The sequence below is a fragment of the Takifugu rubripes genome, chromosome 14 (genome assembly GCF_901000725.2).
Source record: "Takifugu rubripes chromosome 14, fTakRub1.2, whole genome shotgun sequence".
Taxonomy (NCBI): domain Eukaryota; kingdom Metazoa; phylum Chordata; class Actinopteri; order Tetraodontiformes; family Tetraodontidae; genus Takifugu; species Takifugu rubripes.
The window spans coordinates 3,499,291-3,527,248 of record NC_042298.1 but is presented as its reverse complement, the minus strand read 5'-3'; the positions used below and the strand labels follow the sequence as shown (position 1 = coordinate 3,527,248).

At 46.1% G+C, this 27,958-nt stretch overlaps 1 protein-coding gene across 2 annotated transcripts; it reads right to left on the bottom strand.

Moving 5' to 3' along the window:
- Nucleotides 1-26: 26 nt before the first annotated feature.
- Nucleotides 27-27,798, bottom strand: kdrl (kinase insert domain receptor like). Of its 2 annotated transcripts, none has more exons than XM_011610461.2 (30): nt 27,262-27,793; nt 23,288-23,381; nt 21,953-22,167; nt 21,114-21,241; nt 20,186-20,333; nt 19,981-20,111; nt 19,734-19,905; nt 19,514-19,640; nt 19,256-19,425; nt 18,128-18,281; nt 16,388-16,490; nt 14,358-14,466; nt 12,858-13,142; nt 12,559-12,705; nt 12,307-12,435; nt 11,328-11,434; nt 10,920-11,049; nt 10,150-10,254; nt 9,265-9,378; nt 9,082-9,170; nt 8,858-9,011; nt 8,044-8,141; nt 7,359-7,481; nt 7,145-7,256; nt 5,758-5,857; nt 4,121-4,226; nt 3,353-3,477; nt 2,804-2,882; nt 2,185-2,288; nt 27-945 (listed from the first exon to the last, which is right to left on the bottom strand). In XM_011610461.2, the coding sequence occupies exons 1-30, from the start codon at nt 27,323-27,325 to the stop codon at nt 762-764; spliced, it is 3,906 nt and encodes a 1,301-aa protein (XP_011608763.2). In that variant the 5' UTR covers nt 27,326-27,793; the 3' UTR covers nt 27-761. The 2 variants fall into 2 exon arrangements, with proteins under 2 accessions (XP_011608763.2, XP_011608764.2); XM_011610462.2 differs by having other exon boundaries at nt 762-945; nt 23,288-23,378; nt 27,262-27,798.
- Nucleotides 27,799-27,958: the final 160 nt, after the last annotated feature.

Genomic DNA, 27,958 nt, shown 5'->3' with positions numbered 1-27,958 from the left:
GATAAAAACATTTAAGAGGGTTCATAATATCAGCTTTACACTGGAGTTTACACACAAATACAAATACCTTTTTATTTAGTGGTCAAGGTTAACGTAGCTGCATGTGTCTACTAACACTGGAATAATGGATCTATGCCTGCTGCACGACCTGTTCTAGGGATCCGCATCAGTCGGGTGCTTCATTTCTCCGACCTGCCCTGCAAGTTTGACTTTAGCACCAGATTGAAGGATAAACGCGGACTTTGGTGGCCTTTCCAAGGTGAACAAGCAGCTCTAACTGGGTTACTGTGTTGGTGCTGGATCTAAATGAGCAATAAATGTAAAACTAGAGACATTTTTCTCCAACGACTTCAACATTCCCACTGTTAATCTCTGATCTCGGCTTGGTCTCGTCTCGCAGATCCACCCAGTATTATTTTCACGCCTGCTTCGCTAATCTGAGCTAATCTTTCACAAAGCTTCTTTTAGTCGTTGGAAGTTGGGATCACTGTGGTTTGTTTTCACAGTAGATGAAGGAATAAAATACCTGAGCCTGTTTTTAGCTGTTGGATAAATCACAGTGAAGGTGAAACAAACCAGCAGAGATGACCTCAGCCTGCGTCTCAACGACGGCAAGAAATCTGCAGCTTTCCTGGTGGTGGACTTCTTTTTTTAAAACACGCAAACACACGTTTGGAGCAGGAATGTGTCGAGTTTTTCGCTACGGGTTCAGTCTGGAAATGAGAGAAGAGCAGTGGGATCCACGAGGGCGGGGCAGGATGCTACACCGGGGGGGTGGAGTAGCGCATCACCGAGTTGTAGTCCGGCGGCGGGCTGTGGCACTCCAGGCCGGCGTCCAGGGCCGAGTCGTCCAGGCTGAAGTTCAGAGACGCGACCCTGCGGGGGAACTTGTCCCCGTCGGAGTCGCCCTGCACAGACTCTTTACTCTTGCTCGCCACCTTCATCCTGAAAAACACAAATTTATTTTCCAGATAATGTGACCTGATCTGGACTGTTTTAACACTCAGATTTAAAAAGAACCCCCACCCCCCCCCCCCCCCCGAGCAGCACAATCGGACCACCTCCTCTTTATTGAAATATGATGTAATCAATCATCCCCACTTTTTCTGCTTCACTTGATGCCCAGAATATGAGCTATCGCCCCTCATTGTCTTGGGGAGGTTGCTAAGGGTTTCCAGAGCTGCTTTATTGGGGACAAAGGGTCAGTCCCCAGCAGGGGGGGGGGGTGACGCTGCTGGACTGGAATGTTGTGCTCATGAATACCTGCCGTCATGTTAACAATGTAGAGAGCTGCCAAAGCAACGCCACAGCTACAGGTACAAGAGGAGACAAAGAGACGCTTCAGCTGCTTCCTTCAACGTGTCACGATGGATAAAAAAATACATAATAGGCTGAGACATCTTCTTTGGCCGTACGGATCAGTCAGAGCTGGGTAGTTTGGAACTGGACTGGTGAAGACGGGAGACCAACGCGAGGACTTCAGGCCAGACAACAGGGGAGCAGCTCTGTAGTTGACAGTAGAGGCCCTCGTAAACCCTCCTAAGTTCAAAGGTGACACTGATTGAGTGGTTGCCGAGAGAGGAAGTCCACTCCTGAAAATTCACATCATTCCCTGGATGCCTGGGTCAGGCCGTGAGCCGCGGAAGCCTCGACTGGTGCAGCTCCGCTGCATTCCTTACCAACTGTCAAGGTAGCCAGCAGCACCACACGTGCTATCAAATGCTAAAGGACAGGCTAATAGCACATAGTTGAGAATATAATTACTGAGTTCAGAGGTCTGACCCCTTAAACTGACCCTGCTGTGAACCTAATATATAAACCAGAAAACCCCCGCAGAGGCCCTCGTGCAGAGGAGATTTACAAAACTTAGACTCAGGTTTGATGTTAACACCATGGAAACAGCAAAGCAAAGCCTTTAGTGTCACGTTTTAGCTAAACCACTGAAACACTCAATTCTTCACCCCATCTCCTTCTAGATTCTTTCCCCTCCCGTGTCTGCGTCTCCTTGAACTTTCGGTTCTTCTGGGCGAAAAGGAAAAACAAGCAACTGAGGAAAAAGCTAGCGTGTGAGAGTGTGACAGCTACTGAGTCAACATTCCAGCACAACAGAGCGCCTATCCAAGCGTGTGCTGCACAGCCTGTCCATCTGTGTGTGCTGCAGGTGCTGATGAGAGGTGCACGTACGCCAGAGCCATGATGCTCAGAGGTCGTCCCGCCAACGATTCCAGGCGCTTCAGAGTCTGCATGTTATCGGAGGAGAGACCCATCCCGCTGTCCGACTGGCCGCCCTGACGACAACAGCAAAGATTTATTAAAAAAATAATACAAAAAAGACCAAAGACCAAGAAAAAACTGAAACTGCTTCAAGGGTTTTCAACGTTAACCTTTAATGTGTCACAAAATTGGATGATTTGTTCCAGAATAAAAGTTTAATATGTAGCAGATCATAATGAGGAACTGGGTAGTCTTATTTAGCTGCTTTAAGTAATTTATTGTGTTAAAAATGTGTTTAAATAAGTGTTTGTGTGTATCAGAATGAAGAGAATCCAGAATGTCGATGTTGTTTAAACTCTGCTACCGAGCATAATAAGGAGTTCTGGGTATAGAGCCCTGTGGAACTCCAGATTGCTCGAAAGTTAGAAGAAAACAAATCAGTAGGCATGGATCAGTTGTATAAAATCTCCAGTGTGATATTTTGTCCTAAACAATTCATCCTTGGCTTGTATCAGTGTTGTGTTGAGCTGCAGCCAGGCTGGGTTATCTACAGTTTGTTCCCGATTTAGTTTCAAAACCAATAACTCACTCCGTGGTTGTCCTTTGTCCCGCTGTCAGTGACGACTTCGTCAAAGGTTTTCACACTAGCAGGACGGATCTTGATGTTCCTGCCAAAAAGCACAGTATTTCCAGGGTAAGTCTCCAAGCTACCAGGCGGCTTTCCTCCGTAAATGACGGCGCGACAGAGACGCAGCGTTCGGCAACAAAGCTGCAGGAAACTAATGAATCAACAACGTGCAGCATCTAAGACATCGCGCCTTGTTGACCTTGCGTTTCAACACTTGGAGGCTTAAATGAATGCTTCGTTTGGCTTAAGAGGAAGGTGACCCGACTGCTTTTCAACACCTCTGCAATAAGCACGCCACAAGGACCCGCGAAAACCCAAGAGCTGCGCAAATATTGTTTCAAGAGGACATAAATCTTGAGCCCGCTCCGTAGCTGTCAGTGAAGGTTCTCACAGGGGCACCAGCCTAAAAGATCCGGAGGGCCCCCGGGAACGGTTCTAATCAGGTGCAAAATGGTTTCTAAGAGGTATTCAATTATAAAGACAAACAACCAGACACGTCCGAGTTCTTACCAGGTGCCCCCTGACTCCCGGTGGGAGACGGGCCTGGTGGGCATCTCCTCTGATGGCGCAGTGACGGATGGGTCTCCCAGCTGGGCCAGCAGGGCTGTGTTGATGGGGATGTAGTGTTTTCCCTCCTAAAGCAGCCCAGCAGGAAGAGAATATTAAATAGGACGACCTTTTATTGGTTTAAGTAAGGCGATACCCTCGGCACGCTATACAAACACACTTCCACAGGCTGTGGCCAGCAGCCAAAGAAGCTCACGCCTAATGAAGCCAGTACAATGCTGGTGTGCACGGCAGAGACCGTGACAGGCTTTCCTGCGCTGTAACAACAGCTTTATTAACATGAGTCAAAGCCTTCCGCTGCTGGCGTCCGCTGAGCTTTTTCACATGAGGGCTGCTAGTGATGTCTTCCAGTCTCCTTCCTCACACCAGCCCAAACGTCGGGGCTCTACTGCAGCATCGTTGCAGCAAACAGGTCGTGGTGAACGGTGTTAGCGAGCTTTGCACTGACACTCGCGGGCCTTTCGGGTGGATCTTTGTCTCCGTCTGAGTGCCCTTTAAACTGGAACAAACTCCAGTACCAGTACGTGTATGCAGCAGCTTTACTCAGCTACTTAATTTAGGGCCTGTGGGATGCTTTAATTGACTTCAGTTGACTTAACAGATGAGAATAAGGGCATAAGATAGAAAAATATCCTGAGAAAACAAGACATCCAGAGGGAGAAAGAGCAGCTTTGCTACAGGTTTACGTGGTGCCTGAAACAGACCCCTCACCTGTTGCACACTGGCCTGCAGCAGGTCTCCCAGCCGCTCCACCAGCTCAGTGAAGGTCGGCCTGTCTTGAGGCTTCCCCTCCCAGCAGTCCAACATGGTCTGGTATCTAAGGACAGAGGTAGATATGAACTTCATCACCCGGGACAGTCGCTGTTGTCACATAAATGAGTTCCCATTGTCTGAAATCTTCAGCATGCAAAGCTCATTCGTACAACTGGCCTGTCTTTCGCATCGCCTCGGACCTTTTGTACTCAGTGTTTCTGATCTAATTGTGAGCCTCTGTTCCTCCTGCGAGAGCCTGAAGGCATCTGTCGAGCTGTCAGCATCTCTGTCCGTGTTGGAAAACCCCCTCAGAGTTTCCACAGCAGTTGTTTGTAAAGGGTTTGTAAGGTATGACGGTGTATTCCTGGTCAGGATCAGGCAGTGATGGATCCATATCCTGTTCATTTCCCCACAGATACATCGTTGATCTTTTCCTTTGGTGGGTAAAAGAAGCTGACTTTCCTTGGCTAAGCCAAAGAACCAGGCCGCTGTGAGTCCCCTGAAGGGAAACAAGCAGCTCTGAGTTGTGTGTTCAGCAACACGGATGTTCACGTCCAGGTGGTAGCGCTCATAATGGCGAACGGATGTGGAAAGCATGGTCACAGCCTTACGCATATCAAGAGGCGGCACGCCGTATGATTTCACAATTTAAACCACATTTCCTGCCTGCAATAAGAATGAACTGCTGGGTTCACAATGGGAAGAGGGGGCATCCTATTTATTGTCTTCCCCCTTTCCGAGCATCCCACACTTAATTCCTGGCAGCACTTCGGCATGGGGATTTTTGTAACAAACAGCATTCCTGATGAATCAGTGTTGCACTGGTACTAAAAAAAGCCCATCGGTGTGAGTGTGAGTTTGTAGATCAACAGCTGGACAGATCAGCAGGTCTGGACTCCATATAGAGAAAAGAAGGGGAAAGAGCCGTTCCGCCTCGCTCATCCAAATCTGATCGATTCTGTAAGTTAACTTTTCCTGGCCTGAGCTGTGGCTGTCACGTCACTATCACAGCGAATAGCAGCTCGATAGAAACTATAAAGGCCTTTTAAAATCAACTCCAGACTGCAAACGTATCTGCACACATGATGGACTGATCCAGGATCTGAATCACAGCTGAAGAGCTTACTCACATTATTGATATTTCCAGAGAGGACCGTCTGATCTGCCGCAGATATTTACGGTTTAGATTTACCCCTAAATCCATCTGCAGCCTCTGCTCTCGTCACCGGCCGAATCAGGACCCCAAGCATCCCGTTTAATGACGGTCTATGGTTCATCTGCACCAGCTATATTCTGCTCTTTTCTACCCACCATTCTTATCTGGCAACCCTAACTGCATAGATATAGTTGTTGCTATGTGTCATGCTTTTATTTTCTTAACCTCTACATGTTCAGTGCATCTACTTGATTCTTAAAGCTGTGTGGACACGGACAACTTTATTGGACCTGGAGTTCACCTTGCTGGCTCCTAATACAGGAGGAGAACCTCAGGAACATGCAGAAGAGCCGGCGTGAAACTGCTCAGAACATCTGGGCAGCTGGTGAAAACAAGATATCTGCAGACAGCAGCTCCAGCGCATGAATAGACATCTTACATCTCAGCGGTGGCGTATTCTGGCGCTCTCATCCTGGTCCCATCCTTCAGCTGGCAGCAGAATTCTTCATCGATCTGGACACCGGGGTAGGGGGAGGCGCCTGAAAAGTCAACACGATAAACTTTACAGAAGTAGTTCGCATGATCGTGAATGTTATTTTTGGGACAGGGTTGTGATATTTGCAGCTAAATGTGCTACGGATCAGTTTGCGTCTCTCTTTTTCCACTTTTTCTCATTCCTCTTGTTTTCCCAGGCAAAATGATATAAAATAAAACTTTAGCAGCTGTTATGAAATAAAATTCCTTGTCTTTTAAAGTTGATATTTAAATAAGTCGAATAATCGTCTATTTTCACGACTCGACAGATTTTACTTGCTGATGAGCGCATAAATGTTACTGCCACGCATTTCCCAGGCCATTGACATGAAAGAATACAGATGTAGACAAAAAATAAGACTATTAAAACCCCACCGGTAACAAGTAGACCCAGTCCTCTGCTAACGCAAAGCATTTTTTGAAATTGAAAGAGCATTTTTCTTTTGGAGACTAGCTAATCCCACCCAGATGTTTGAGTCTGTCTTTAACTGAACATGTGAAAAGAGAAGAATCAACAAAAAGAGCAATCAGAAGGCCAAAATGAAGAGCTGTAATGACGCCATGGCAGTTCACGTTATGAAGAAAAATCTGCCGTTTGACCGATGTTTTAAGTGCAGCGGTGTGGTAGCGATTAAAGATGACAGAGCGGCGCTACATCCAGCTCAGCCTTTTTACACCGAGACTCTCGTGTTTGAATTGTGTCCCACGGCGACGTTTAAACGTGCAATATTTCATGTTGAGTCTCGAAACGCAGACGTGTGTGCGGAGGTGGACGCGCTTTTCTGTTATACAATATCGTCTCAAAGGCCGCGGCGGTTTCACAGCGGGGGGAGCGTTTTACACTGTGTATTTACTGTGAGTTTGTGTTGGCGGCTGGGGGGAGACGGATAACAGAAACAGGAGGAATTCTCTCATTTTAATGTCCCGCCCCTCCGCTAAAATTCACAGGCAACGTCGCTAACGCTGCTGCGCTTGAATGGCACAAAAACAGTCTCCTCAGGCTGACGGTACAAAGCCTTTTGTCCCCTCACAGACCCACAGTGAGGCTGCACAACTGCTGTGTCCACTAAACTCCATAATGACCATCTGAGATTTCAGTGAACACATAATTACCAAAATGGATCTGTAAATAATGGTGCATTTTTGCATGTTTGTTGCAGATGATCAGTTTTTGTTTGTGATCAGTAGAACGCGCGCTCCTGTGTGTTATCATCATCTCCATTTAGAGAAACAGTTTGCCGTCATTTTTCTGTTGTGTAGCACAAACATAGGAGAGTCGGAGCCTGACTGACCCAGAGAGAAGATCTCCCACATGAGAACACCGAGGGACCAAACATCACTCTGAGTGGTGTAGATCTTGTCGAAAATGGCCTCAGGTGCCATCCACTTCAGAGGCAGGCGAGCCTGCGAGGGCGTTGAGGTAGAACACACACAATTACTCCTTTTTGTGACTGTACCCCAGTACCTTTCCTGTTCCTGTCAAAGTTAAAGCAGATTAAAACTTACGTCTCCTTTGCGCACATAATCGGGGTCTTTGTAAATGTCTCTGGCCAGGCCAAAGTCACAAATCTTCACGACGTTGTTCTCAGACAGAAGGATGTTTCGCGCAGCCAAATCCCGGTGGATGCACTGTGGAAAGGAAAAATAGATGCCGACCTCATTCAACATCTCTTTCCTGCATGTAAAGGGCCACACCACTGCATTCATGTTATGGAAAGGCGCTGCCAGAGCAACACACGGTCAAGTCATCAGTGAGATTACAATAGGAGATGATGAGTCCCATTCTCAGGCCCAGAAATCACCTATAATCAGGTCATATACAACAATGGCTGCATTCTTTAATCAGTCGCATCCGGCTTTGGCAAAATTATGAATGGGTTGAGACAAATAGGGTTTTAACCTGCTTTTAAAAGCCTCAGAAAAGCTAGACTGGCAATAGAAAGAAAATTAGCTGCTTACTAAAGTGTGTTGGAGCAGATTTAAGAGCTCAGGCATTTAAAATAAGCACTTAAATGCTTCCTAATGTGTGAATTTATTTACTGTGCAGAAACTGTGTGTGAAGGATTGGATTTATCGCTCAAGGGAGCGAAGACTTCAGAATATTTTCTTTCTACGTTTCATTCCACGATTCCGCTCACCCATGACTTTTATGGTTTCAAGCACTTTACATCAACATTTCAAAAGGAAGTACCTTCCGTGAAGCCAAGAACTCCATGCCTTTTGCAACTTGGAAACTGAAGCAAATCAAGTCTTCCAGTGTCAGGACTCTCTTGTATAAATTCTCAGATTCTGCGAAAATAAAGCAATCACAGTCAGTTCGGGCTCCTTTTCCTCAGCCCACCGTGTTTTTAAATCCACTCGGTGCCCTCGACACATGTCAAGTAAATCAAGATAGGATGACAGCGTAACAATTCCCGCAGGGAAACTGTAAATCTCTGCTCCCCCACAAAAGAAATCATCTCAACCATCCATCCTGTCAAGTCCATGTCTCTACCTACATGTTCTGTGGTTAAAACATCAGAGATTAAAAACAACTTAGAATTATTCATGTCTTTCATATGACAGGTGAAATGTGGCCTCTGCGTCTTGATGGTGGAAGAACTCACAAGGAGTCCTTCCACCCGCCCAGCTGAGTAAACAGCCTATCAAACCAAAAACAACACATCAGCACAAAACATGGCTGAGGTGCCGCGCCTGAGCCGAAGCCTCGCAGCAGAGCTACAGTAAGGTCAGGACAGGAAATAAACAGTCGCCTCCCCAGACTCAGTGGGGTGACAGCGGCTCCCGCTGCAGTGATTGTACTGCAGAACAGGAGGAGGAAACGTCCCGTCAGGCTCAGGCTCAACAACAATCTAAAGGGGGGGGGGCTTCGTTCCTGTGCAGAAGGGGAGGAGCAAAGGTGAGAGGATGGAGACAGCAGGAGAGGACAAACAGGGGAGAGGTGGGGAGGGGAGGGGAGGCGTGGGTGGGGCGTTGAAGGGAAGCCAGGCGCGTTTGGCCTTTACCTTCTTCCTCTTCCTCAAAGTCGCAGTAGCTCTTGTCTTCGATGAAGCCGGAGCTGGCCGAGCTTCCAGTGCTGGCCACGCTCTCCAGACGCCGCTTCATCAGCTCGCTCAGCTCGATTCCCGACAGCGATGACACCCCCTTACCGTCCTGACGCTGAAGAGCACACGCACAAGAGTTAAAACTGGCTGACTGGCTGGCCAAGTGTTGGGGTGCTGAGACTCACCTTGTACACAATAAAGTCATCTCTCTTGCTTCGCAAATAGTTGGACAAGTTGCCATATTTGCAGAACTCCACAATCATCATCAGCGGGCCTGTTCAGATGGTTTACTAGCGTTAGCCCTGAGTCCTGCAGCTACACTGAAGACCATCCTGCTGACACTATAAATGAAGCAACTAAAAACTCACCTCCAGGTTTGGTGCAGGCTCCAAGAAGGTTGACCACGTTTAGATGATGGCCAATGTGGATCAGGATCTTTAGCTCGGACATGAGGGCTTTCCTCTCGTTGGACGTAGCACCGCCTGCACGGTACAACACAACTGCTGACACCAGGTTCACTGCAGGTCGCTCAATCTGGATCGACCTCAAGATCTCTGTCAACCTCTAAAAGCTCCTCGAGTAAGCTAATCTATATGATCTATATGAAAGAGTTGATGACCTTAGTGTGCAATTCTGGGTGCTGTCCAGCTCCAAAAAGTGAAAATATATCTATTTCTCCAGAAATTACATTTCTTCGAGGGATCCTGGTGGTTCCACAATCAGCAGATGTCATTAATATAATATAATATAATATAATATAATATAATATAATATAATATAATATAATATAATATAATATAATATAATATAATATATATTTTATTGGCATCTACCGTGAACTTTAAAAATGATTGGGGCCGCAGGCAGAAGCAGCCCAGGAGTCTGATGATAAACCACGGTCAATTTGAGGAGACCTGCTGCTTTCCATTAAGGCTGACCTGCCACTACCTGCAGCCAGACACCGCGTTCCTCTCGCCGAGGCCCTGATTTATGCTGCGACATGATAAACGGTATAGCACAGTCTGTTGTGTTCAGTCAGCACATCTCTTTTTCTTTCTGACTGATAAATCATCCCTGGAACCCAAATAAGACTTCTGCTTCTTCTTCTGGGAATCCACATTAGAGGAGCTTTGCTGCTCAGCTGCTGACCCCCTTTACACAGTCCCAGCCCTGTGTGTCACCTGCGTGGGTGCCTTTAATTGATTAACACTGTCTTCAGGACACATAGGCTGTGAGGGTTGTCCATGTCCTACCTTTGAGCATTTTGACTGCAACCGTCTTGCATGTCGACATCTTGTCGATCCCAAAAGCAGAGGCCTCCACCACCTTCCCAAAAGCTCCGTGGCCCAGAGTTTTGCCTGGTGAGGGGAAAAGGTATTAGATGTGAAAAAGTCTCAGCGCTTCTGATCCTTCAAGCTGAGAGAATGTCAGAATAAAAACATGTTTGGACTCGGATTGCGTGTATTTTATTTTGATTTAGATTAAACTGAGGTAATACCGCCATCTTTTTAGAATAGGCAACGCATTAAAGTTAGAAATGTTTGGTTTTTTTAATTGTCTGCATGGAAATAATGTCAATATTTTTCAGATTGTTTGTAAAATCCTCCTGTTTTTAACAGGTGTTTCAGTGGTCACATTTCTTTAAAATATAATATATAATCAACCACAGAGGTGAGGGAGCCTTTCAGCCCCGGTGTGTCTCACCAGCCCTCCCACACATTCATACAAGGCTCATCCTCCTACAGAGTTGTTACATCATCTAACACGGTTCAAACGAATGACTCATTTTTGCACAACCATGTCACTGAGTAATACTTACAGCTTTTCATTTTCTTAGAATAAAGAACCATACGAATGATAGTAAATGTACTCTGACTATGAGCCACCTTCCATTCAGCCCCCAAAAGAACTGACTTTATTAATCATGTTCACTGCTGTCTCTGTTAATGTAGTTATACTGACATATGCTTGTCTTAAAGGAACCCTTTAAAGAGCCACTTTGGTAGAGGGTCATAGTACCCACCAAGTTGCAGTCGATCTCGAGGAAACTCCCATTTGCTGCTGTCGTACTGAAGAAGATCGTTCTGCTCCTCCAGGGGACACTCGTCGGGGTCAATGATGATGGAGGGACCCATTTTATAGTGCGCCGGTTGCTGAAGACGATAAACGCCATTATTCCCATATTTATTCATGCAGCAAAACTCAAAAAAACAGCACATTTAATTCTCGCTCTGTCCTTGCTGGTTTTAGCACACTCTGTTCTAAAAAAAAACTTCCCAGTAGTCAGAGGATGTGGAAGCAATAACAACCTGCTAAAATTAAAATCACTATTTCCAAAGAACAGCGAGTCATTTGTCAGCAGGGCCAAATTCATAGAAATTTAGACTTCCAGTGACTAATTCTCACATGAAGAGAGATTTGGCAGCCTCACCTTTCTTAGCTTGCGGATGAAGAGGATGAGCATGAGCCAGAGGAACGTGGCTGCAGCTCCCGTGCACACCAGAATGATTACCTCAATGTTTGCCCTCCCCTCTTCCCCTGGAGAGACAAAGACCGTCAGGAAAAAAGGTCCCTCGGTGCATTTCGTGATCTCATAAATTAATATATCGACAGATGTGTTCAGAACTGCCATCAAAGTCGCACAGAGAGGAATCTGGTACAGATTTGCCCTCAGAGTCTGTTTTTAGTGACTTTTATTGCATTTTTTCCCACCTCACGATATTAAAAAGTGGAGGCACACTTTGAGCAGCGTCTCGGGTTTGGTTTCAAACATGTGATTTACACTTTAGTCCTTTTGTGTTTTCTGGGGGGAAAAAAACCAGTTTTTTTGTGGACCATATGTCAGTTTAAGTGTGTTTACAGTTAGTCGCTGGAATATCTTTGTGGTTCTGGTGGAATTTCTGATTTCTTTGCACAGTTGATGACAAAGTCGCGGCCTCTGTCCAGACGCAACCGTGGACGATGCAGCGCCACTCATAGCTTATGATTTTTTTTCTAACGCTGCACGCACGCTCATGGAAAGCATCAGTTTATTACTGGGGTCTGTTTTCAGTTCCCTGCCTGTTCCTCAGAGTCTCTTCGCACTCATTAGTGAAGCTCTTAACAATTCGCAGGGGTCATGTCCTCGAGGTAAGGGCCCTCAGACCTGCCTTGATCCTTAAACTAAAGAAGGAATTTACTTTGCATTCCTGGCCACCAGATTTTTGTGTCAAGGAAGACTATTCACACCCTGACAGGAGCTATTAGTCATGGAGACAATAAAACATGATTCTGGGCTATGAGTGCTGCATGCAGGCAAAGGTAGGAGCAGCTTGTTCTATCATCACCTCAGTGGTTTTACGGTGAAATCTGGTACTGCAAACGCAGCACAAGTGGATCCCTTTAAGATTCCGGGGCAGTGTTAGTCTTACCATGCACAGTGATAGATGCGCTTGTTTCTGCAACCCCTTCCACGCTCTTGGCGACACACTTGTACAGACCCTCGTCATCCTTCTTAACCCTATCGATGATCAGAACCCCGTCCTCCCCCAGAGTGATCCCTGCAATCAAAAAGGTCTCAGTCACGATATAAAGTCTTGTGACCATTACTCCACACGGGCCAAGCGTCACAATTATGGAAAACGGATGACAAATATCCTTCTGGAAAGAAATTTTAAGGTCACCTGGGCTTTGCTTGAGTAGAACGTCGTTTTTGAACCACATGATCTCCGGGCGAGGAACCCCCAGAGCATCGCACTCCAACTTCAGGGTGCTGCTGCTGTTCACATCTTGGTTTGTCAAGTTCTGGGTCAGCCAGGGCCGCTTTCGTGCTGCACACAAGCACGAATGCTGCTGCTGTAATATTGTTGTGAGAGCACGCTGGCGTATGACCCAGGAATAAAAATATCCTGGGTCATAGTCCAATTTTGAGCGTAGCTCCATCAATCTGTGCATGTAAACGTAGTGGACCAGTAAAACCTACCATCAACAGTGACGATGGCATTCCTGACTTCAGCCCACCCGTGGAATCGTTGAGCAAGGCACTTGTAACCTCTGGTGCTGTTTGGGGACACATTATGCAAGTAGAGAGAACGGGAAATGGAATGTTCTCCGAGCTGGAGCTGGGACGCGTTGGAAGTGATGGTCCGATTGAAGGAGTCCAGCCACTGTAGCGAGGTGTAGAGGTAGCGAGCTGCCTGACAGGTCAGAGTGACGTCATCGTTCTCGATGGCTGACGAGGGCTGGATGTTAAACTGCTCGGGGTGTTCTGATTAAAAGAGCAGAAAGAATTTGACCCGGTTGATTTGTATCCTCACAAACACCCAGATGGCATGAGAGCAGATACAGAACAACAAGTTTGGGACCAAAGCCGCTGTTCCCAAAGCCAGGAATTTTAAACTTGCAGTTATTTCCTCTTTCATCACGGTTAATTGGAAGCATGTTTGGTTGGACAGTGCCGCTGAGGGCACTGGCCAACGCATCCACTTGGAGAGAAGCTGAGTCCGGGCCTCAGGGATCCAGACTGTGCTTGTTTATTCAGATTGCTGGAAAGCATTCTGTGTTCCGTAAGAGACGACAGCTGTTATTACAATTCCGTCCTCTTTTTTGAGCAGTGTTCCATCACTCCTCACATCTCCAGGAGAATAGAATTCCTTCCACCCTCATAATTTGGCCGACACTTGGTGTCGCTTTAGTGAAGCCTTCACCTACATTCATCTCTCTCCAAAGTCAAACCCAGACACGATCCACTCAAGGTTTGAGCAAGTGAGACGCACTTTTCATGCAACTTTAATGGCGCCTGTGCAGAGTAACACCTCATCCCTGCTGCAAACACATGACTGTCTGCAGAGATTGCACTTTTTGGGAACATTTGGAACTGCTCAGAGGTGCATAAAAAGGAAATTCTCCTAGCAGAAGGCTCAGTGAGAGAGGAATGACCTGTTGGTACCAGAGCAGGAATGCTGTTACTCATTGCTGTTTTTAAACGTGTGCCATTATAGTTCCCCATATGGTCTAGGACACGCTTGCCTCTCTTCCACCCTGAAGCTGCTGAGCCACAGTAAAAGATGGTTTCAATTAATGCCCCCCCCCTCCCGTACATTTCTTTATTGCACAATATGTTGTGCAGGTTTATGCTCCGTTCTTGCAGTTTATTGCAAGGTGAGGAATATATCTGTAAATTGTTTCATACACTCGGTTGCACAGTTTAATGTGCTCTGTGGGTGCAACATTAAACAGCTGAAATTAGTCCGAAAATGCAACCGGCGTGTCATCGCGATCGACACTGGTGCTGATAAAATGCAAGTTCTGATGCTTCTGAGCATCACGTGGGACTATTTCTTTTGCAGATTAGAAGTCGTTTGTTTAGTCAGACCAAAAAATGAATGACTTGAATAAGACACTTGCTAAGCATACAAAATGACCTTTGTTTTACCTTGTATGCGATGTACATCATTATTTTATATGTAGAGATGCAGCTCACCTTTAATGAAGAAAGCATTTCTCATGTTGCTGTTGCCTTCTTCATTCTGGGCCACGCAGGTGTACCATCCAGACACTCGGGCCTCTTCTATCACCAGGGTGCTCCCGCTCTGTGTGAAGCCAATGATTGAGTAATTACTGAGGACTCCGGACGTAAATATAAATCTGCCTGGGATTAGAAAACAATCCCACTGTGACCTTGGGGGTGATGTATTTGCGGGGGGGGTTTAATCAAAATCAAAGGATTTGTTAACAGGAAGTTAAAAGAGTGTGCCTGGTTTGTTTAAAACTCTGCTTCATCACATTTGTGATCCAGCTGGAGTTTGAACCCCTTTCGGACCCGAGATACAGGTCTAGTGCCTTGCTCCACGTCCGTTTCCTGGAGAGCACTTCCAATGCCACATTGGATTTTGTCGCCTGCCTTTTAATGGCTTTAATAGACAAAATAACAAGTGAGACCTGGGTGAGGGCCAGACTGCATGGAGTTCTGGTTTGTGTTCTCAGTGACATCTGTTTTTTGGGGGCGGCCGGCGACATCAAAGGGACGAATAATGTGGGTGTATTGTCTGAGAGTAGGCCGGACCAAACTTCCTGGGCTTGTAGAAGCTATTGTGCTGAATATCAGACACACACACACACACACGCACACACGCACGCACACACACACGCACACACACACACACACAGAGCTGCAGCAGCAGAACAATTTTCAGCCTCCTTCTTCTTCCCGACTGCTTTTCACACAAACAATCAGGGAAAAAGTAGTGAATCATAGTGGATGGTATTCAGTGAACAATGATAGTGGGGTCCGGTGGCGCTACATTACACTCTTACTCACCGCAATAAAACCCAAACCAAACAGTCATCTCAGCAATTACACACAGCCCCGAAGAGATGACCTGACCAGGCGCACAGCGACCCCTGTGCCCACGTTTTCCCCCTGTGTTTCCCTAATATTATGGCAGTGTTGAGCCTTCTAGGGAGCCGTTCAGGGGCCTGGACCTGACTACATTCTTATTCATGGGCCAATGCGATTTATGTGAGGTGACAGAGAGGAATTCACTTCCAACAAATCCCTCTCCTTTTTAAACTGCTGCTTGTTATCACTGACCCTTACTCCGAACCTTCATAAACTAGAAGCCAGAAATCGCTGGGGAATTAGTGATTTCTGGCTATTTATGTCGGAGACGTATTAAAACAGATTCTCTGTAAAAACTAGCTAATATAGCTAGCTTGGTGAATAATAGGGCGCTCTGGCTCTGGGGCTTACAGGGATCATTAAATTACCCAAGTTATGAAACAGAAACACAGATGAAAATTGTACAAATTGAGAAAGATTTAAATATTTGTCTCGCCGTGCATCTGACCCAGTCTGAGGTAACGGATCCCTTTAACCCAATCCTACAGGGAGAGGAGAGCCTGCTCTTAATTATGTCTGGGGTGAAAAGTTTTAGCAAAAGTCTCCCATAGGACATCTGAGACAATGTCTACAGTTTCCTCCGTGTTTGACGTGCTCTGGGGTTTGCATGGTAACATGTGTTTGAGGTTTTTGAAGAATTGAACGGTTGATTGATGCCACATTGACATTTGTGCTGATGTGCAGAAATAGGTGGAAAATGCACAATTTTCATCTAAACCTAGAAATGCTAAATGAATACTGTTTCCTCATTATTTGCGACACGTTTACTGTGCAATAGTCTATCCCATTTTCTTACTTTCAAACAGCTGAACCTAATAAATGTGTATTGTAACACAAAAAATGCTCAATGAGCCTTCGGATGAATAAAACTGAACTCTCTGGTTTTGATTTTGCATTAAAAAGTTGTGTGATTTATGGATTTCCCATGATGAATCTGACTTTCAAGATGGAGTGGGAGACCTCTCGATGAAACTAATCTGACCTGAGCTATTTATTACTCTTCACATCCCTCCACACCTTCCTGATACTAATCTCATAAATCTCACTGACATATGTTAAAGAAAACAGTATTTACTGACCACATTCCCTGAAGTAACGCTGGAGTCACATACCATGTTTTTGCCTTTCCCCACTTCAGTTTTGGTTATGCTCTGGATCCAGTTGCCCTCCCTGTCTTCCACGTTGACCACATGGGGCACATCTTCAATGACACATCTGCAGAGGAGCGAGAGAAGGAAAGAGAAGGCTTAGTTGTGATGCAATTTGAGGGATTTTTATTTTTTATTATTTTCTTGTTCTTTTTTTAACTAAACCTGACTGGTTTGAAAATAAATGTGTTCCAGAGACTTGCAATTATAGTAGCACTGAAATGTGAGGAATTACCATCAGTTTTTTTGATGGCGCGCTAAATAACTGCCTTCGCACTCTTCTACAGTACTATGTCTGGGTTATAAAACCCACAGATAGCCCAGTGGGCCACCCCTCTGCTCCTAAACCGCCCATGGTGAGGAACAATCAGCCTAATGAGAGGAGAAGCAGAGGAGGAAACAGCAACAGCGACAGGAAGGGCTGTGCGTCACCTCGCACAGGAACCAGCTCCCCTCCCCCAGGTTCTGGCTAGAAGAGATAAGGTTGATCCAAAGACCTTGGCGGTCGACGGTGGACCGCTGATAACTTCTCAACCTGGAGATAAAGACCCATATTTCTTCTCTGTGCACGATCAGTCTACACGTCCAGCACAGCGAACCTTGCAGCTTTCCTCCTCCTCTCCATAGATTAAATGCGATGTGATGTTGAAAGGCTGCCCGTTAGATTTACAGTGACAGGTACTTCACATGCTCGCGGCAGTACAAAACAAATATTTCACACAATAGGCCTCCTACCAGGCCATTACTGTTCCTTTGTCTCATTAGCTGCCTGCTGCAGCTCAGCCTCTCTTCTGAATGCCAACCCTGATTATCTTTATATCTGCAGATGGAGACGCTTTGTTTACTATGGATCTGCTTGATTTTTCTATTTATTTGAATAAATAAATGGCTGGACATGCACTGGTAGCTGATATCGTTGCTGCTGTGGCAGATCATGCTTTTGTTTTTGTTAAAAGAGGTGGGCCCCCGATAACCCAAGTGCAATAGTCCATTGTTTTCCCGATCTTAGGACTCAGAGCTCAGCTGCTGATGGGCCAGAATCAGGGAAAGTTCATTTTCTCAGCGGGTTCACAAGCGGGCCAGTGTTCCTGCACTCACATGTTCTGTTTGACTCGGAACAGCTTTGGGAATCCTTTCAGTCAACCACAAATATCGGGCCTGCTCGCTGCAGTTACACCTCTTTGAATAATTTGCCATGTTTTGTGCCAAAGTCAAGTCAATTAATTTCTTTGAGCGAGGATCGGTGAGACAGCCCGATGGCTCGGAACACCGTTTGGTCTGCTCGTGTTGTTTCTGAGCTTCACTCCTTCAGTGCAAAACAGGTTGCTGAATCAAGACGCTGGACTGACTGAAGTGAAGTGATTAAGATTAAGATTAAGATTAAGATGAACTTTATTCATCCCCGTGGGGAAATTGAATTATAGTAGCAGCGTATGCAGAGTGAAGAGACAGAAAAAAAAATAAATACAGAGAAAACACTACGAAAGTTTAAAGAAGAACAATTAAGTTTAGGGAGCTGCTACTACTGGCTGCCGCCTGAGACAGCGCCATTTTTTAGATATCATATATTTGAATGAAGTTACCAAGTAACTGAAGCTCAAAAAACTGATATAATGTCAGATTTTCTTTTTGCTGTTATAGGAAGTTAACAGAGCATGAATGGAGATAATCTAGTGCAAACATTCGAGCAGGACGGTGACTCACTCTGCAAGTGTGGTGTTTGAGCACGGCTGCCAGAGCCAAGTGATGGTTGGCAGGGGAATCCCTTTAGCAACACAGGGTAGCTGATGCTGTTTGCCAAACATAAAAGGCTGCACGTCCACAGAGGCCAGGACTGCCTCTGAAATAATTGGCTTGACTGTCAGAGAATAAACACACAAACGTACAGTCAGATAAAGTGAGAAAGGGAAAAGGGGAGAAAGACAGCAGGTTAAAACATCAACAATCACTGTGGAATCCCATAATTACTTTATAATGAGCTGCTACAAACGTGATTGATAGCCGTGAAAAGGGTGTCCGTTGTCCTTTAGACACTGAGTAACAGAAGACTGGCAGAATGATTGGCTAGCCTGGGGCTGTAGGTCAACGTATGACCCCAGCGTGGCCCAGGTCCGTGAAACAACCGTGACGAGAGAAAAATAGGCATGCGTCACCTTAGCAGAAGAGACACTTCACATAATCTCTTTTTTGACCCAATGAGCAGCTGCAAAATGCCCCAGCTACCCGCGCCGGTAGAGAGGGACTATGATTTCAGGTATTTAAAAAAATAATAATAAAAGTGTTTCATTCGGTGGGAATCTGGACACATGTTTGCAATAGAAATAAACTTGATGCAACTGACATATATGTGCTTCTCTGTAGTAAACAGACGGCACGCTAAAACCTTTAATATCCCCGAGTGGTAACAGTGGTGAGTATCCCCTCCAAAGCTCTCATAACAGTAAGTACATACCGAGTCCTTTTCCTCAAGCTGTGCACAAATTGTGTGGACCATGTTGTTTAAATGAACTGAACTGTATAAACACATGCTGAGGATGCAAATAAATTCTAAGGACTATGGGGGGTTCGGAGTGGTGGCGGCTGCGTGCAGAATAGAGCAGCGCTCCGAGCCCCTTTGCAAGAGCCCCAATAATCAACAACAGCTGCCCTTGCTACGTCAATCCAGGCCTGAAATCAACAAGCCCCCAAATTCCACTCATGCTACAGCTGCTACCTGCCGTCCAGTCAACTCAACTGAAAGCACTCTGAGTACTGAGGGGGCCTCCATTGCTAAAACAAGCCTTCATTTCCTTAGGATCAGCAATCACGGTCAAGTTTATGGCAGCAGCTTACAGGTGACGACCAGAGTGTAGCTCAGATTCCTGTACAAGCCCTTCTGTGGGATGCCCACGCTTATTTTGTAGACCCCCGCATATTTCTGCTGGACATCGCTGATGCTCAAGCTGTGAGCAGACATCTTGCAGCAGGTGGAATTTCTGCTGATAAGGACGTCGTCCTTGTACCTAAAAACACACACACACACATGTGAAAGCCTTTTTCATGTAACCAGGTTGCCCATGTGCTCCAGGCATCTCCGTGATCAGCACTTACCATCCTAACACCACGGCTGGGGGCATCGCATCGATCCTGGGCTCAAACACCACCTTCTTTCTACCCTCTTTCACCGTAACCGTGGTTAGATGCTCGTTTGTATACGAGAGGTTGAGGTACGGATGCTCTGGAATGAAGGAATGAAACCAAATACAATTCAGTCGGGATGATAGTTCTGCAATAACGTTGGACTTTCTGTGATTTGTGGTGCAATACTTACCCAAAACGGTAACTGTTGCGGAAGAATTCATCTGTTTTTGGGAAAGCAGATCAGCGGTACAGTGGTACAGTCCTGCGTCCTCCGTGGTAATGTTTGGCAGGACTAAAGTGCTGCTCATCAGAAACTTCACAGAAGTCGGGCCTTTTGTTTTTATCACATGATGCTGATTTTTCTGAAGAAATCAAAGGAGGTGTGATAAATCCAAACTGGGGCTGCTTGCATAAAGAAGTGCAGCGTCGATACTCACTCTTGGAAAATCCCATGTGAAGTTGATTCGTCCATTGTAGGTGGTCCGGCCAGAACAGTTGAGGTAGAGGGTGTCTCCCACCATCACTCTGACTGAATTTGGGGTGATCTTCACCTTTTCAAGAAAAAGAGCTGCAAACCAGAGGTGGATAATAAGTGAGGAGCTCTCAAGGTACAGATATCAAAGTTCCAACACAAAGACTCACTCTGTCTTAGGGGGATGTACTCCAAGAGCTGGCCACTACCCTCGGCTTCACACGTGAATTTATATTTCATGGTGAAGGGACCGTAGGGAGTCGTGAATCCCACCCTCGGATCCCATTGCGTAAGAGTATCGTTGGTCATAGGTGGGTCCTGGAGTGACAAAGAGCAGAGCGGAGGTGGTTCGTCAGTGCTGGGTGTTCATTAAAGATCACTGAGGCAGACAGACTGAAGGGTAATGCCCTCGACTTCATTTAATCTCATGCTCCACTGGGCTCAGCTGGGCACGCACATCTGCTCGAGTGAAAGTCCAATTAATTTAACGGCGTTGCGGAGTGTAACATCTGCGAGTTTTTATTTAACCGAGCGCAAAAAATATTGCGCAATCGGAAGGGGATGTACGTGCCGGTAATGTTTGTTCTCGTGCCAGACAAGGAAAGGAAGGAAGGAAAGGCAGCAGGAAGGAGGAGTGCCATATATTTACCAACAGCAGAAAGGTCACACAAACACTATCTGCTCAACATCTAAATCAGAGCGTGTGTGGGGGCGGGAGGAATGGTGCCCCCCCCCACCGCCACAACACCAACAGCTTCTGGAGCGTCACATATTACAACCCTCGTGGTGGTTTACCTGTTGCTTCCTAAGCATGTTTTTGTCCTGCATTTCCTGACACTTAAAGGAAAGGGAGGGGAGCTATATTTAGTCTGAGGGTCTACTCTCAGAGAAACGCCGTTGCGACACCTTCCTGCTCGTACAGGAAGCAGACAGAACGACTCCCGTCGCTACCTTGAGCTTCCCGCGGACACGCCACTGCCCCCGATATGTTTCTGCTGGCTTGATTGATTTAACACACAGATGGAATCAGAAGTCTTGAACAGAGACTATAAACACAAAAGGAATGAGCGTTGCAGAATTACGCGGGTGTGGACTTACTGCTGTCAACGTTACACGAACATCAGGAGAAGAAGTCCGACAGGGGATCACAAGGCTGGTCTCGTGTCTGTAGACGACCAGGAATTCAGGGGTTGGATGACGTTGCTCCACAAACGGATGTTCGGGATCTGCACGGTGACACAACAATTCCCAAATCAGTGATTTGTAACAAGCAATTTTGCCCCTGAGGTGAACCGTGGTTTCTGTTAAATTAAGAGCTGCTGCACCACAAAATGACGCGGTGCCGAGTTGAGACTCGCAGTGCAGATGTGGGTCAAACGACAGATGATTCTGAGGGGATACAGACAGAATAATCAACCAAAAATCACACGGTCCGTGTGGGAACTTAACGGCTGCACAAACAGCCTGTGATTGGTGTTAGGTCAGCACTGGCGTGATAAAAGTACTATTATTCTAAAAGCTCGGAAAATGAAGTAACAAACAACTCTGAAAAGGGAGGACTAGACTAAACACTGGCGCAGCGAGCTGCCGGATGGACATGCGAACTGGCAAACGGGCACAGAAATCAACAGTAGGAGGACTAAACATAAACAAGCATTTCATACACCATGGAGTAATATTACTGGAGCAAACGGACTAATATTCAGTGGTAGATGGTGCCATGAGGCTCTAGAGGAGATGCAAGAAAACAGTAGCCGGAGCAGGAAATGACAGTCATTGACCAGGACTTCCCATGTAATCACCCTTCTACCTCTGCAAGAAACTACACAGCAGCCAAAGACACCACATCCTCTTCCTTTCAGCCGGTCTCACTCTGGTTCCTCTGAGCAGAATTCTGAATTTGTCCCGAAGCAGCGAGCGAATGCCGCAGGTCTAACCTTTGACAAAGACATAGGTGGTGGCGTGGACCGAAGCGTCTTTGGAGCAGGCGCAGCTGTACGTTCCTGTGTCGCTGACGCTCAGCTGGGTGATGTTCAGTCTGCTGCAGGATGCGTGAGGATGATGTCGGGCGCTGCACCTCTCCACCTTCACCCCGGGAGACGAGAGCGAGCGACGGGGGTTGGCGAGTGTCCAGTGCAGCTGGCAGTGACCTCTGACAGGGGAAAAAGAGCAGCGGCGTTACGAAGAGCGGCTTCACTGTAACCAGAACAGGCCAGAAGATCTGGAACACTCGTTTCAGCCGTGTTTGAACTCTCAGCAGCTGCTTCTCCCACGAGGACCCTCTCACTTGATGTACATGTTGGGTTTATTTTGAGTTAATCTTGAATCGCAGGATTATTTGAACTTTCACATGGGAACATGTTTTTTCTTGAATGATGTGCTCAGCTACACATTCTTTCCACATAGCATCCATTTTAAAACTCTCATTAAAGAGATCCCAGAGGAATATCAAACATGTCTTGCATACCATTGCCTTCGCCTGCCGAATATTGGGTCAAGCAACCTTCAGCTTTCACCCGGCGACAGGAAACAAGACAGCGCTGTATGGTTAAGCATATGGCCTTGTAGGGAAGCATCACATTGACACGAGTTCCCCAACATTCCGTGGAGTCTTCCGAAATGATGCAAGACTCTAAAATCCTAACAAATGTGAACGCGCAGGACCTTTGTCTCACCACCCCTTAAGAAAACTAAATGTATTCTGGTCTAATGAATGGAGACCACCATCACTGATTAGCCCAGAAGGTGTCCTGGGGCCCAGGCGCCCTGCTTTTACCTTCCCCCAGGCCCTGGTGTAATGTATTGGGGGCAGAAGTTATACTTCACGGCTGCAGACCCGTCTTCTCCTGACTAACCTCTGACAACGGGCCAAATAAAGGGGAGAAAAATGGTGCCCATTAACATGTGTAATGATTACAAATATGATGTTTAGAAATTCCTGGGTGACAAGTTTAACATTTGTCACACTAAACGATACGCATGTATAAATCAATGGCTTATATGCAACGATGGAGCACATAGATACCAGTGCAATGATAATAAACAACATGTTTTAGCTTAAACTTATTTTTACAGGTTGACAAAGAGGAGCTTTTGAAATGCAAAGGCTTCAGTTTAGAACCGTGCATTAAACATTGGGTGACTGCTCACATGAGAAGCTGATGCTGAAGTATAAGATAATATTTTGATCTCAAATTTAAATAAAGTAATAATAATCAACGATAGCAATGACAGTGACACACACGCAAACAATAAAAAGTTGTGTTGCGTACCTGCATGTGAGGGTTAAACGCCCGTCCTTACTGACAGTGAGAGGGTCATCTGAGGGCAGGATCCTGGGCCTGGGGTCTTTGTTGGAATGGCCTGCTTCAAACACAAATGCAGAGTGAAAGTTTGGTTTTGTTTATTAAAAAAAGGAAATATCCCAAGCATTTTAAAGCTTCACCAGCGATGACACTTTCTAGGTCACAGTGTTGAAATCAGGATGTCAGAGTGCTGAATTAAAAGGTGAATAAAGAAACTAAGCTTCCCCAAAATGACAGCGATCCCTGCATGTTTCCTCTTCTCTAATCTAGCCACACACTTCCCCCTCCTAATTTATCACTGGCCTTGCATGATAAATGTTATTGTTGCACATTCGCTGGGGAATAATGAGGAATCATCCTGGTGTCCAGCCAGCTGTGTGTAATAACAGGTCTCTTGAATCAGTATGGGAACGACTGTGAGTCAGGAGGTGGCAACGTCCCATACGTGATTTCTTTTCCGTCCACTGGCTGCCCTCCGCAACCTGCGCTTATGCTCAGAAAACACGTCTGATAAGTCCATCGTCCCCAGTGACGGCGCAGTTGCATAACAGCACATTTCCAGGCTGATGCCCACATGCGTAACGCGTTGACAAATATGATGGACACGTAGCCTTGGCTTTTATTCAGAACAGCTGTGGTGCTGAGAATGGGCCAGTGTTGGCACAAACACTCAATACTCACTTCCTTATAACAGTAGAATATTATTGTTTAATTGTCCAAGGTTATGAGGGGGGTGGGGGGACTCATTCCCTTTCATGTTGTGCCGTACACAGCAGAATGCTGCTTAATAAAATCTCTGACCTTCGACGGGTACGACCAGAGGTAGGTGAAACTATTGCAGATCTTTCCTTAGCCGTCGAGACAAATGTGCTGAAGAACGTTTTGCCTGTTACTCACCTAAACCGCCACTTTTCTTAATAGCTTGCTGACATTGGAACTGTGCAGACAGGCGTTCTGTTTAAGCTCTGACAGGAAAGCAACACATGTGTGAGTGTTGGCATGCGTCTGCAAAGGCGATGCCATCAAAAATGGGAAAACACCAGCCTGACCTCAGTTTGCACTGGAAGGTGGCTCAGGCCTTAAAAACGGACCCATTTCCCCCTCAGTCTTGTCTAAAACAGATGGATGAATCAGCAGGCCACCACAGCAGCCCAGTTAAGTTAAGTTGTCCTTCTATACCCACACCCCTAAAAGTCCCACCTGCCTCACGCTCAACGCTGACCTTGCCAGTGTCCTGACACCCAGAACCCCCCCCCCCAGCCATGCTAACAGCTGTGTCCTGCATTCCTGCAGCAGAGCATCTGAAAAATGACAGAAATGGCTTATTGGGCCAGCTCAAAGAGTCCTGGAGCTGGTTCTCATTAGGAGCCATTAATAAGAGGGCAGCCTGGAACAAACAGTCAGGCTGGCAGGCAGCTAATGACGGGCTCAGCTTCAAACCACTGACATGGGGCCAAGTTAACTAGCATGAGAGCAACATCGCATTTGATGAAGGCAAGTTGAAAACATCTACCGCGGATTTTTAATGGTTTGGCGTAAAAAGCTTAAATGTCTGACAACCCAAGACGACTGTGTGTAGAATGGTGATGGGGCGGAAAGTGCTACTACGAAGTAATAATAAAAACTGTTTCTGTCCTGGAGTTTTTACTGCTGAAGTTATTCATAAAATAATAAGTGCTTGTTGCGGAAATGTTCTTCCTCATAAACAAAAGGTTAATATTTCACCTTTCCAGCTTTTCCATTAATGGTAAAAGGAGGTGAAGCATTGCCTATTGGCGTGACCACGAGTGTGTAATTCTGTTGGGCTCTATGCGCCATGCAGCCCGTGAACAATTGGTGAATTGTCACATATTTCCTGACCCTAGGTTGCTAATGTGTAACCACGACCTCAACTAACAGCAAACGGATCACTTTAATACATTCATTATAAATATTTCTCCCATTTAACAGCATCAATTACAATCGATTTAGTGTTATTACATGACAAAGAGGATTATTATCTCTGGTATTCATTCCTTTTGTAAAAAAGATTTTTTCAGAAATTAAAAATGGAGAGCTGATGAAAAAGGAGAAAATGAAGACAGTGGAGTTATTCCCACTAATCAATGTTTTTGTAACAACAACGGCAGAATTCGTGCTTGAGACTCTCACCAACTCTCTCCCACCACCTTTTTTTTTTTACTATTATTCTTAGGTGCACATCAGCCTTTGGAGATTTGGAGGCAAAAATGCCTCAGACTCCTTCAAAAACAGCAACAATGGAACATCTGGTCATGATGGGTGGCCGTGCAAGGTTATATAAAGTTAAGTAGAGCCAACAGGAATCGCCTGCATGGGACCTCAACACAGTAAAGCCAGTGGATTTCTCTTCCATCATGTATTATTAAGACGACCAAGAAAACAGAAGCTCCTCAAAATTGAAATCTCATGGAGGATTCAAAGAACATATAGGCGTAGCTTTGGGTGGATTTGACCTATATGGACATCTGGAATAAATACAGAGAGCAATTTGTTAAGCTAAATACCTCTGTGTTAAGAAATTATTCCTCTGCCCCATCAAGTGAGGGAACGTGTGTGCCAGTGTGTGTGTGTGTGCGTGTGTGTGTGTGTGTGCGTGTGTGTGTGTGAGTGTGAGTGTGAGTGTGAGTGTGAGTGTGAGTGTGAGTGTGAGAGAGCGAGCAAGAAGTATTTGTTCTACATGGACCCAGATGTACTGCTGCTGAGCAATGAATCCCCTGTGAACTTGGTTGACCTCCCATCGCTCCTATTTCCCCACTCAATCTAAAATGTCCAAGAAAAAAAAAAGGTACAAAACAAGAGAGGTCTGCGTGTTTTCTTATGGCTGGAAAGACCAGTCCAATAAGAGCACCATTACAGAGAAGCTATGGTTCAAATTCCACCAGTAAATCTCCATAACATTGGTGTGTCAGCATCATCCAGAATATCACCTGTTCTATTGCACATCCATGACTTGATGATGCTGCGGCATCACGGGAGGAAGCGACATTTGCGAGACAAATGAGCCACACGCTTCAGCAGCATCGCCTGATGCGTCATCTGACGACTCCAGCACCGTATCCTCCTTTTCCTCCCTGCCATTGTCTTGTGGACGGTTTGACATTGCTCACGACGAGCCCAAGCAGCTCCGGGAAGACATTTCTGTTCAGGTAGTGTGTCACGCTTCCGTGACCTTTACTGGTCACAACAATTCCAGGCTGCCTCTAGCCCCCATGTCCGCTTCCTCATTGTGTCTTTCCCACGCTTTTGTGTGTGGACAGTGAAGGAAATCTACTTAGAAACTTTACAAAGCATCACAGGTTGGAAGTGTGTGTGAGTGTGATAGTGGTACTGGGGGTGGACGTAGAGACTATTTCCTTTGTTTGGATAGATTGTTTATTTAAAAATGTAGAGGAAGACTCAGTGTGTATCTCTCTGGCACTCCAGACCCGGGACAAGGTATAGAAACATCTTATTTTAGCGGCGGGACACCAAGACAATGAAGCTGAAGAAACAGACTATCTTCCCCAAAATGTTTAATCCTGACAGACAATTCCTGGAACTCTTTTTCACAATATACAACACAGACTGTCTTGTGCTATCCTCAGAATATCTCCGAGAAGTGTAACTTCTGCACATCGGTTCCAATTAACCGTCAGTCAAAATTTTCCATAATTTCCAGAATAATCGCTCCCTGGCAAGGGGATAAGACGACCTCTGCTGGTCAGGATACGTACTGCAGCGTATCTAACCCAATATTAGTCATCATGTCGATTTTAAAAAGTAAACCAAAGCCAAGATGCTGTAAGTTTAAGACTGTGGGGAAATGCGTTAGCATATGCATTCCACCGTGGAATGACACGAAAGACTTCCATTGTGCGCCGTTACGCGGGAGACGGCTGTGCGTAAATGCCAGATCGGCACACGCGCGAGTGATTTCTTACCATTTGCGAATGAGGAACAACAAAAGATGACCAGGAATAACTGCAGGCGGCCGGCCGACACCATACTGCCACACCGAAACCCGAACCGTGCCCTAGAAATAAAGTCCCTTAAAGATAATCCTGGAAAAGTGACAAAAGTTTCCTCCAAAAACAAACGCCCCCAAAAAAGGATAAAGAGTCGGAGCTGTTTTTGAAGACAGCGTAATGGCAAAAATCACAATAATCCCTCAGGTAGACGCGCAGAAAGTGGCAGCGACTCTCCCGTGTCCCATGGTCCGTTTGCTTCAGATCTCTGCTGCCTGTCCCCGCAATGAGGAGACGGATGTGCCGCTGTATCCTCGGGGCAGGTGCTCTTGACCAACCACCCCCCAAAATAAACGAGATAAACCGCTGGAAATATTAAAATCTGTTTAGATTCTAGTTATGAACCAATGCGACTCAGGCCAGCAGAATCAATCAGCGTGCGTCTCTCATGCCCCGCCAGGACAAGTTCTCCTCCCTTTCGTCACGTTTTATGGAGACCCAGACGGAGGACGCGACGTCACTTTTCGGGGAGGGTGAGAAGAGCTTTTGCTTCAGCCAGTGGGGAGGACATCCCATAGGAGAAATTACGATTTATGGAAGGTAGAGGGTGCAAGGTTCCGGAGAATTTCAGCCATAGCTCCAAAAAGTTCCCGTGATCATGATTAAGCCAACG

Bases quoted from the DNA above. Each gene is read 5' to 3' on its own strand.
- kdrl (XM_011610461.2), bottom strand. From the start codon at position 27,325: ATGGTGTCGGCCGGCCGCCTGCAGTTATTCCTGGTCATCTTTTGTTGT. The intron at 4,227-5,757 runs GTAAGATGTCTA...CTCTGTCCTTAG, and splicing joins GAATACGCCACCGCTGAGAT to ATACCAGACCATGTTGGACT. The intron at 3,478-4,120 runs GTGAGGGGTCTG...GGGCTGCTTTAG, and splicing joins TGCAGGCCAGTGTGCAACAG to GAGGGAAAACACTACATCCC.